This window comes from Neomonachus schauinslandi, chromosome 13, assembly GCF_002201575.2.
Source record: "Neomonachus schauinslandi chromosome 13, ASM220157v2, whole genome shotgun sequence".
Lineage (NCBI taxonomy): Eukaryota > Metazoa > Chordata > Mammalia > Carnivora > Phocidae > Neomonachus > Neomonachus schauinslandi.
The window spans coordinates 12,110,976-12,122,432 of record NC_058415.1 but is presented as its reverse complement, the minus strand read 5'-3'; the positions used below and the strand labels follow the sequence as shown (position 1 = coordinate 12,122,432).

The following is an 11,457-nucleotide window of genomic DNA, read 5'->3' as shown; positions in this document are numbered from 1 at the left end:
ATTTAGTGTTCGGACATGCAGAGAAATCCCATTTCCTTTGAATCAGTAAGTGCTCTATGAGAGGGCACTGTTTGCTGGTGAAACAGCGATTTTAACCCAGAATAAACTAAAACTTTTTTGAGAGAGAGAGAGTGTGTGTGTGTGTGCCCATGTGCATGGGAGTTGGGGGTGGGGGAAGGCCAGTGAGCAGAGAGAGAATCTTAAGTGTGGAGCTTGACCTGGGACTCGATCTCATAACCCTGAGATCATGACCTGAACTGAAATCAGGAGTCAGATGTTTGACTGGGCCACCCAGGTGCCCCTAAACTAAAACTTCTTTTTAATACGTGTATCAGTAGATTTTCATCAATAAAATCTATTTTCACTGTAGACAGGGTTTTGGTCAATTCTGCACATGGTTATCATGAACTGTTGGCCATTCACATGCTTTGGATGCTTATTATTGTCTTGCTAACACTGTTCGGTATCCCTCTCTGTGAATACTTGATTTGTGTCCATCGGACTGAGATGTGTACGTTTAATTTGTTGTCTTTTCCAGAGAGGCCTCATAAAGGAAATGTGGGTAGACTCTGCTTGTCCATGTGCTGTATTGAACTGAATATTTGTTTTGTATTTCCCGTGATGGAGGCCACTTAGTCAGGGGGACCTCAGCACCAACACTTGCCTCTTCTGTTCAAAGCATTAACCATCAATCAAAGTCTGAATGGAGCCTCACACTTGCTTTTGGAAAACTTTCTTATGCCTCCTCGGAGTCACTGTTCTCAAGGGTTAATGAGGGGAGGCCACAATTTTTCAAAGGAGACTGGATCTCACTTGTATGAAGTGGGACTCTTGCCAAGGAGGAACGCAATTAGGATTGTTCATCTCGAGTAAACCGTAATTGTTTTCTTCCAGTGTGTGCCAGCCAGCAGTGGGGAATGGAGGTGGGTCCACCAAAGAATGGTGGAAAGATGATATTTCTGCTTGAAGGTGAACTGGGAAGCTCCAAAATGCCCTCCTTTACTACTGGGATTGTCCTAGTGCTTGAAGGAAATTGCTGTGGTTGTGGGGAGCTGAGTAAAATATAGCCCACTGCAATATTAGAGAGTCAATCAAATGCCCCTGATCCTCTTGGAGCTTTCTCCTAGTACATTAATGAGTTCACTTCCCATCCATTTTGTCCAGTCGTAATGTGGGTTCTCCAAAAGAACACTATGAGAAAAGCCTACACTTAATAGTTGAACGCATTTCCCACAGGTGTCTTGAAATCATAGGGATCCCGCCCATTTTTGTTGTTCTGTACATCCTTTGTATCTATTTCCATACACTGGATGCATCATGCTGTAAAGCTATTTTGTGATAACAACAATGAGAGAGGTTGAAACCAAATCCATCTCTAGCTACAAGTTTCTCTGGAAATGGATAAAGAGACATACCCGTATTTTTAAGAAAGTAGCCATGATGTCCATATATCTAGTACCAGCTATAATGGTAATTCATAGAATCAGAGAATTTTAGGTCCAGGGTATATGGTGAAGTACACTAGTGAGTGTTTCTTTAAGTGGATCTGTCAGAACACTGGCCTCTAGGAAAGGGTTTCCTCCTCACACAAGTTTAGGAAACCCCACATCATGTGTCTTTCCTCTTGAATACTCACAATGAAAAGTCAACTCTTAAGTCAGCGTTTCCCAAACTTACTCGGCAACGGAGTCTTTTTTCCCTGTGTAACAGCCCTTAGTCAATGAGTCTGATCTCATCGTGGAGGTCCAGAAAATTAAGCCACTTATCCAAGGTAACAGAGCCTGTCATAACAGGACAAGAACCCTCTGATGGTGGATAGCCTGCCTCCGAAAGGCTGCGTGTTTATATTGACAGCAAGAGCTCAAAACATTTCGAGATTATTTTTTCCCTTGAAATTTATTTAAAGAACCGTTTCTAAAGTAGCTAGGATCCTAGTTTAATTTGGAGAGATTTATCCCTTAGCAGATGGAAAATGTGTCAATTGGTCCATTCAATTTAGTAGTACTCTTTATTCATGTGCATCAGAAATGGAACCTGAATAGTAAGCATGGTGGAGAGAGAACAAAACGCTCATGAGGCTCTCAGTCTGAGGGGTGGGGAAGGGAGAAAGCCAGTAAGCAATTAGACAAGTAGCTATGTAATTACAAATTACGATACATGCAAGGAAGAAAATGCACTATGTGCTGTCAGACGGCGTTGAAATTTGCAACCATTTTTTAATTGACCCGGAGTCAGAAGGGATCAATAGCAGCTGTTTTTACGGTTTCTCTGGGTGCTCAGCTCAGAACTACGGTCTGAAGCACGTTAACAGCCCCTCCCCTTCTTGTCTTCCCAGACGCGTGGAGCAAAATGAGAGCGCAGTGAGCCGGCCCAGCCTCGCTCCCAGCCCGCCCGACGCCCACCATGAACCACTTGGAGGGCTCCGCGGAGGTGGAGGTGACCGACGAGGCGGCAGGCGGGGAGGTGAACGAGTCGGTGGAGGCCGACCTGGAGCACCCCGAGGTGGACGAGGAGCAGCGGCAGCGGCGGCCGCCGCAGCAGCGCTATGCGGGCCGCCCGGGGTGCGGGCGCGCCGTCGACGACCTCCGCGCCCCGCCGGGACCGCGGGAGGAAGAGGAGCGCGGGGAGTGCCTGGCGCGCTCGGCCAGCACGGAGAGCGGCTTCCACAACCACACGGACACGGCCGAGGGCGACGTGATCGCCGCGGCCCGCGACGGCTACGACGCGGAGCGCGCTCAGGACCCCGAGGACGAGAGCGCCTACGCCGTGCAGTACCGGCCCGAGGCCGAGGAGTACACGGAGCAGGCGGAGGCCGAGCACGCCGAGGCCACGCACCGTCGAGCGCTGCCCAACCACCTGCACTTCCACTCGCTGGAGCACGAGGAGGCGATGAACGCCGCCTACTCGGGCTACGTGTACACGCACCGGCTGTTCCACCGCGGCGAGGACGAGCCCTACGCCGAGCCCTACGCCGACTACGGGGGCCTCCAGGAGCACGTGTACGAGGAGATCGGGGACGCGCCCGAGCTGGAGGCGCGCGACGGGCTGCGGCTGTACGAGCAGGAGCGCGACGAGGCCGCCGCGTACCGCCAGGAGGCCCTGGGCGCGCGGCTGCACCACTACGACGAGCGCTCGGACGGCGAGTCCGACAGCCCCGAGAAGGAGGCCGAGTTCGCGCCCTACCCGCGCATGGACAGCTACGAGCAGGAGGAGGACATCGACCAGATCGTGGCCGAGGTCAAGCAGAGCATGAGCTCGCAGAGCCTCGACAAGGCGGCCGAGGACATGCCGGAGGCCGAGCAGGACCTGGAGCGCGCCCCCACCCCGGGCGGGGGCCGCCCCGACAGCCCCGGGCAGCAGGCGCCGGTGGCGGGGCAGCAGCGGGCGGCGGGCACGGCGGGAGGCGAGGCGGGCCAGCGATACAGCAAGGAGAAAAGGGACGCCATCTCGCTGGCCATCAAGGACATCAAAGAGGCCATCGAGGAGGTGAAAACCAGGACCATCCGTTCGCCTTACACCCCCGACGAGCCCAAAGAGCCTATCTGGGTCATGCGCCAGGACATTAGCCCCACGAGGGATTGTGACGACCAGAGGCCGGTGGATGGAGATGTAAGTATGCGCGGGTTCGGGCTCCAGCGCCGCGCGGGGACTTGCTTGCCACTGGTGAAATGACTTCACGAGATTAGTGGTCTGTGGGGACGCTAAAAACGTGTCCACCGCGAGCCTCGGAGACTGCTTGCGCTTACGAGCCCCTGAGCGAAACACGGGTGGGATGGAGTTCAGGTGTGGAACGCGTTTTTCAGACCCTTTGAAGGAATGGCTGTAAATCGCTGGTTCTCAAACTCTGCCCGGAGCAGTTTCTCACTTAGAAGGCTGGGGTGAGGCCTGAGAACTTGTAATTTTAATGTGCAAGAAAAACCAAGTCCGGATTGTGCAAGGAGAGACTTTATCGGGAAAGCTTTTTTTGCAAAGGGGAGAAAGGTAGTCTTTTAACAGGGGATGGGCCCTATTGCAATAGGAGAACCTCTGATTATAGGGTCTGCAAGGGTCTCTGGGGCTGGGCAAAAAGAGGGTCTCCTTTCTAGGGAGGAGTAAACAGGACTAGAAAGAAGGAGCTGTGGGGAAGTGGGGTGAAAGCCCGGCTTGAATGCCTTGCAAAAGAGCGTATGTTTTAACCCGAGGTCAGCCTGTTCTCCAGAGGCCGGTTGAGGAGTGGGTGTGGGGTGTAGGCTGGCTAAAAGTTCAAGGACCTGGAGGAAGGAGAAAAGTTCAGGTGAAGATTGGTTAGCAGGCATTTTGTTCTGACAAAGCTGGGCAGTTCAGCTAATCACCGTCAGGCAAAGGTGAATTTGGAGGGTCTGTGTCTGGCCTTGTCATAGGTAAAAAAAAAAAAAGGGGGGGGACACCTGAGAGTCTTCCATAAGTCATATGGGTAGGGGGTGGTCTTTGCAGGAAGCCATTTCCAGAGCACAAAAAGGTAGGGGAGGTTTCCTTAACCTTCGTTGTTTTCTGGAATCACAGGGCTCAGGTGAAGTTCAACACTGTCAGCTAACAGGTTTGCGGGTGGTGCTGATGCTGCTGGTCGCGGGGCCACAATTTCAGCACCACTGCCTTAAAACAGCCCCTTAATGGATTGGAGCCACCCTTGTGGCATCCTTGGAGGATATCAAGGAGATCCTTCTGAGCTTTTTCCTGCCAGGGGCTCTGCGGTTTTTCACCGACACCCTGGGTCTCACTGTGGCTTTTAGTTTAAGTGCTCAGTTTTCATTTCTGGTGGACCCGGGGCACCGTTCTCCCCAAAAGACCTGCTTGGGGTTTAAAACTTCGTTGTGCTTCCTCGGGAAGAGGTACAGAAAGCTATCGCTGCCTCTGCCAACATTTTATTTTCCATTTTTGGAATACCTAAAGAAGTTTGATAACATGGCAAGCTTGGGTGTCACAGTCCATTCAAAATAAAGAAGACAACTTTGCCCCCACCACCTGGCGTTCAAGATTCTTTTGCGCTCTCACTTTTCCATTCTCTTGAATAATTTCATTTAAAATGGGAGGTTGGACTAAAAGAAGGCCTAGGAGGTTCAATTTGATTTCATTTAATTCTGCCTTCTGTGATTGCACCAGGTTATTTCTCAGTATATCTTTTGGAGTGAGAAGCCATTACTGGAAGCTCTTTGTTCATCCTACTTAACCGTGAAGGGCTATGCAGGTCAGGGGTATCATTCACCTCCGCTTTGAGTAACAGTCAACATTTGCCAGTAGCTAATTAAATCGCCGGCTCCCTTAATAAGGAGAGGTGGAAAACCGGTGAGGAAAGGATCTGTGTCCTCCCCAGCAAGGGGGCAGCATTGGGTCAGTTAGTTCATCGTCGCTCCGTGTCTCTCCTCTGTTGTCCGGGCTTCTCGTAGAACTGGTAAGACAGGTGCCTTCATGTGTAGATTTCTTCCTGACCTCCACCTGCCTCCAGGTTTCTCCTGGCAAGGAGGGAAATATTGCAGCATTTTGCACATGTAGTGGGAAAATGGAGCAGGTTTTCAAAGGTAAGGAGCGGGCAAGAGGCCGAGTTCCACATCCTTTTAGAACCTTGGAAATCCATCAGAGAAAAAGATGCAGGAGCATTAGGTCCAGGTGCTGGCTTCCTCCTTCAGCTTCCTTCCACGCACCAGCTCCTTGACGTAACCGGCTTCCCCCCGTTGTCGCTGCAGCCTCTCACAATGAGCCCACAGCACAGCCTATCTTAGGGCTGGGGCTTGCTTTGATTCATTTGAACTAGGAGACCAACTTAAACCTCTTGCATGATGTTTCACTCAAAAGGTGGAATTGATGATAGGACATCAGGTGATGGTTTCGAAATTCATACTGGCAGATATTCAGCTTGATGCTGGGAGATTGGTGAGTAGGGCTTACTAGGTTATGACGAGTTACTACAAAGCAAAGCCCAAAATCTGTGCTTTAAAATATTCCACCAGTCAGTTGGAAGCTGTTTGAATTTGTGAGTTGTATTTCATCTGTCCTTCCGTGTTCATGGTAAAGACCTTCATTTCCTACGTCTTTGATGGTATTATGAGGGAAAAATAGAAGTTTGTACATTCTGTTGATTTCCATCTCAGCATCAAAAAATATTTACTTGAATGCTCTTTCTGTGTATGCTGTTGTAGAAAATGAAAAAGCACTGCTAAACTGGTCTGAGGTCAGTCTGGAAGGTTCTTGTTGAAAATACAAATTACTGCTTTTTCCAAATTAGAATGTCTAAGGGATATGTTTTTTTGTTTGTTTTATTTTGTCAATTCTTCCTGTGATTCTTCAGCATATAAAAGATTAAGAACCACTGATTCACAGGGGGGAAAAAATGTATCAGGGCAGTTTCACCCTGTACAATCTGTGGATTTGAGACTAAGGTACATGTTTTATTAGCCCAGGTCTGGTTTTAGCAAAGGGGACTGTCTTCCCTTGGTCATGGTCAAAAGACCTAGAGAAATAGCCTTGGAATGCATTTTCAAATGGCATGATCAGGGACACCTGGGTGGCTCAGTTGGTTAAGCATCCAGCTCTTGATTTCAGCTCAGGTGCTGATCTCAGGGTCATGATCTCAGAGTCATGAGATCGAGCCCTGCATCAGGCTCCATGCTCAGCGCTCGGAGTCTGCTTAAGATCCTCTCCCTCTGCCCCCCCTCACCCCCTCAAGGTTCCCCCCCCCTCTCTCCCTCTGTCTCTCTCTCTCTCTCTCTCAAAAAAATAAAACTAACAACAACAAATGGCATGATCAGAAGCTACAGTGAGCACTTAGAGGGAAATAAAAAACACATGCATTATCACTTGCCGGCGATAACTGCTGATTTGCTGAATCTGCTTTTAATGCCCCTTCTCATTCCCTCAGAACGCCAGTGTTTTGCTCTTCACTGGGAGCAGACTGGCATTTGTTAATGGGTGAACGTGAAGATTGGACTGCTTGTTAGCCAGGACCTGAGCATGTACTAGAAGCTGAGCACTGATCAAAAATGACTGGTTTTTGGAAACTGTAATGACCTGTAAGGGCTTTGCTTCTGCTAAAGATTTCTCTATTCCAAATATATCTGAAAACTACCTCCCAACCCCCTTCTGGGAAAATATCATTAAGGAATGACTAGTTCTGAAAAGTTTCATGGCCTACCAGCCTCTCTTTAGGCAACAGAATCATTCTGAGTGGAGAAGAGAGGCATGGTGGAATCAGAGAGAGGTAGGAGCAAGCATACGGTGGCGGTTGGAGGGTTTTGGTTATTTTGAGCGGGGTGTTGAGCAGATGCTGTTTATCTCTGCTCTCTCTTAAAGCTACACTAAAATGACAATACGATAATAAAAATGTGTAAAGCCGCAAGCACCGAGAGCCAGCAGTCGAAGAGAACAACACAGTTTTGGAACACCAGCGTGGTGACCGGCTGCCGTAGACAGGGGTGCTTCCCAGGATGTCCATTTGTCCTCTTCCTTCAAGCATGGGGAGGACGGCACTTCCCCTCCCCAGCCCCTGGAAGTGAGGCATGGCCCCTGAAACGGGAGCAGTGATGTGTGGTGCTGCTTCTGGGCAGGGGCAGCTCAGAGCAGGCTTCTCCCCCTGAAGCCTCATGTTAAGATGGCAGGGTCACAAGACAGCAGAGCCTCTGTCCGCATAGGTCCCAAGGGACCATGATGAGCAGGGCTCCCTGATGACCCTGGGGGACATGTAGCATGAGAGGGATCCACTTCTGTCGTTTTCAGCCTTGGGGATTTGGAGTGGTTGTTACCACAGCCTGGCCTGATCGATTCTGACTAATAACACTGAGGAGGTTTCTGTTGACTCTGCCATTTGTCTGTGAGGAGGGGTGCTGTGGATCTCCAAGAAAGGCTCAGGAATTTGAGACACCACGTACCTCAGACGGCAGGAGTCTGGCTACAAAAAAAAAAAAAAAATTGTTTGAAAGTCTGTCACCAGAGACATTGGATTCCTTCGCCAGCCCGGGCCCTGGGTTACCACTCCCCCCTCAGCCCCACAGAAGGTGGCAGGTTGACTGTAGGGAAGGGGTGACTCAGAGAAATGCTGGAACTGGGGACACTAGCCACAGCTGAAAATGGGAATGAGGCTCCCTATGGAACAGGGGCCTACTCAGCAGTGAGGCTGTGAGAAGGCTGTAGAATTCTTAGCTGTCAGGCTTAGAACACAACCCCCACCCCCCGCCCCCCGGCCCTGTGCGGGAGGTTGGAGGATTCCTCTCTGAGGAAACAGGCCCAAGAGCAGATACATACAGATGCTCATGTTTGGGGGCTTCCAAACCCAACAGCTGGGGCCCCACCTGATCACTCCGCAGTGAAGATTACTGCCTCATGAAGCTTCCAGTGGGCTTTTTGGGGACCCACTGTTAAATAAGAGTGAAGACCCAAGGACCACCAAACATCTGAAGAACGTCTATATGAATGGCAAAGACACAAAACAAATGGGAAGAGGAACTTGAAGAAATAAAGGCCGTGCTCAGAGCAGGAGAAAACTGTAAAACACTTCCTATTCCTCAGAAAGGGGGAGGTAAGGGAGCTAACAAATTAGACCAGGATGCTTTTGAAAAGCTAGACTTTTCAAACCATATTCATATGGGGATTGGGGGGGGGATTCTAAAAAAAAATCCCCCCCCCAATTTTTTAACTAGAAAATGTGACAGCACAAATTTAAAATGTTTTAAATCTTTCAGTAAGAAGGAAACAAGTTGAGGGAATCTTTAAATAGAACAGTGAAGGCAAAAGGATGAAAAGGAAATAGGAAAACAGATAAAATGGAGAAATTATGAAAAATTGTTTCCTAGAACCAAAAGACATGAGATTTACCTGGTGCAAAGATTTCCCCTGGGTGCCTAGAACGATGAAGTAAAAAAAAAAAAAGGCTCGCAGAAATTTCAGAACAGGTGGGAGGGAGAGATTATCCTGCAGGCTTGCCAAGAGCTAGAAACAGGTTACAAAGGAATCCCAGTGGTGTTGGTCTTCTCAAAAGCAACATTGGACACTGGGAGATCTGGTCTCCAGTTGAGTGTGAAGGTGGAATAAAGATGTTTTCAGATACACAGGGTCCCAGAAAACTTACCTTCTGTGCACCTTTTCTCCGGGGGCTGCTAGAGGATTGCTCCCCCAAAATGGGAGCATTAATCGAGAAAGAAGACGAGAGCTCTGGGAAACGGGGGATCCCCCACAGGAAGGAGACAGAGGGACTCCGAGGGTGGTGGGGAAGGAGATCCCAGGTGACAGCTGTGTGGAGGGACAAGGCATCAGTCAGTCCAGTGTGGACCAGAGGCCGGAGGGCTTTCAGAAAGGGTGGAAGTGAGAGATTTCCTCATATATTTGTACCGAGAGGAATCTTGGAGTGTTTTAGCAGAGTTTGGCATAAATTATTGATCAGTACACAGAAAACTAAGCAAATAGAAAAACAGGGCAGTTATTTGCCTCACAAACAATTGTTCCACAGGCAGGAAATGCAATCATATAATGCGTGTGTTTCGGCAGGAAGGAGCGTATGCACGGTCTTCAGAATACAAACACTGAATATTGATTAACAAAAAATATAATATTGGAAGGATAAAAGAAGGTATAGTGTAAAAGAGGTAAATCCTAGTCTCTTTTTTAGGATTTTTAAAATTTAGAGAGAGAAAGCATGTGAGGGGGAGGGACAGAGGGAGAGAGAATCTAAGCCGACTCCCTGCTGAGCGTGGAGCCCCACACAGGGATTGATCTCACGACCCTGAGATCACGACCTGAGCCGAAACCAAGAGTCAGACACTTAGCCAGATGTGCCACCCAGGTGCCCCTAAATCCTAGTCTTTTATAGATGCCAAGAAATAATGGCTAAAACTGAAAAGCTAAGATGAGGCAGAGTGAACACACAGTTTATGAATGTGGAAGTAAATACCAGAAGGAATGCTTAAAAGTCTTGGCAATGAGACCATGGAGGGAGGAGGAAGAGGGAAACGGACTTCAGTTTTTGCCAAAAGCTAGACTTTTCAAACCATATTCATATGTTTCTTTGCCTTAAAAATATAAAAGATTGGAGGGCGCCTGGGTGGCTCAGTCGGTTAAGCGGCTGCCTTCAGCTCAGGTCATGATCCCAGGGTCCTGGGATCGAGCCCCTCGTCGGGCTCCCTGCTCCGCGGGAAGCCTGCTTCTCCCTCTCCCGCTGCCTGTTGCCCCCCCTGCTTGTGCTCTCTCTCTGTGTCAAATAAATAATCTTCTAAAAAAAATAAATAAAAATATAAAAGATTGGAATCACTCAGAGATCATTCACTCATTCTTAGTGAAGAAGGACAAAGCAGATCAAGGTGGAGGCTGTTCGACTTAAGGTTGAAGAACCCGAATTGGTACATGGATTTGCACCTGGACAATGAAAACCCTGAAGAGTTCAGGAGCTGTGGGCTTGACAGTGGGCTTAGGGCCTGGAAACCACTGAACATATGTGGGAAGGAGAGCGGAAGGAATACTAACACCCACAGTGGGACGGATGCTTGCTGAGGTCATATGTGGAGGGGCTGACTCCTCCTCGGGTTTGTGTTCTTAGCGAGGTTAATGGGGTTTGTTATTTTTTAAAGATTTTTATTTATTTATTTGAGGGGGAAGGGGCAGAGGTGAGGGAGAGAGAGAATTCCAAGCGGACTCTGCACACTGAGGGCAAAGCCCAACTTGGGGCTTGATCTCAGGTCCCTGAGATCATGACCTGAGCTGAATCAAGAGTTGGATGCTTAACTGACTAAGCCACCCAGGCACCCCTAGATTAATGGTTTTTATCTTAAAAATGAAATGTGTTCAAGATGCCTTCCTTTACCAGAGTACATTCCGTGGCCCATCCTGCAACATAGGATCACCAGCAAATTGTCCTTTCCCTGCCGATGGGGAGTAATGCTCTAAGTATTAGTACTTAGTCATCAGTAACAAAAAAAGGGAGTCATTTTTCCATGAACGGTGAGGGTCCTGATCTGACTGGGGTAATTTTTTGGAAAGATGTAATGATCTTTTTTTTTTTTATTCTTATGTTAATCCCCATACATTACATCATTAGTTTTAGATGAAGTGTTCCATGATTCATTGTTTGTGCATAACACCCAGTGCTCCATGCAGAACGTGCCCTCCTCAATACCCACCACCAGGCTAACCCATCCTCCCACCCCCCTCCCCTCTAGAACCCTGTTTGTTTTTCAGAGTCCATCGTCTCTCATGGTTCGTCTACCCTTCCGATTTCCCCCGCTTCATTCTTCCCCTCCCGCTACCTTCTTCTTCTTTTTTTTTTTTTCTTAACATATATTGCATTATTTGTTTCAGAGGTACAGATCTGAGATTCAACAGTCTTGCACAATTCACAGCGCTTACCAGAGCACATACCCTCCCCAGTGTCTATCACCCAGTCACCCCATCCCTCCCACCCCACCCCCCACTCCAGCAACCCTCAGTTTGTTTCCTGCGATTAAGAATTCCTCATATCAGTGA

The 11,457-nt window shown here is 48.8% G+C and overlaps 1 protein-coding gene across 1 annotated transcript in view; it reads left to right on the top strand.

Annotated features, from left to right (window-relative positions):
* The first annotated feature begins 2,403 nt into the window (after window positions 1-2,403).
* The window catches only part of APBA1 (amyloid beta precursor protein binding family A member 1), a 76,008-nt gene continuing 66,954 nt past the window's right edge, over window positions 2,404-11,457 (top strand). Inside the window, exon 1 of the mRNA XM_021694416.1 lies at window positions 2,404-3,609. Within this exon, the coding sequence (XP_021550091.1) occupies window positions 2,404-3,609 (1,206 nt within the window). The remainder of the gene's footprint in view (window positions 3,610-11,457) is intronic.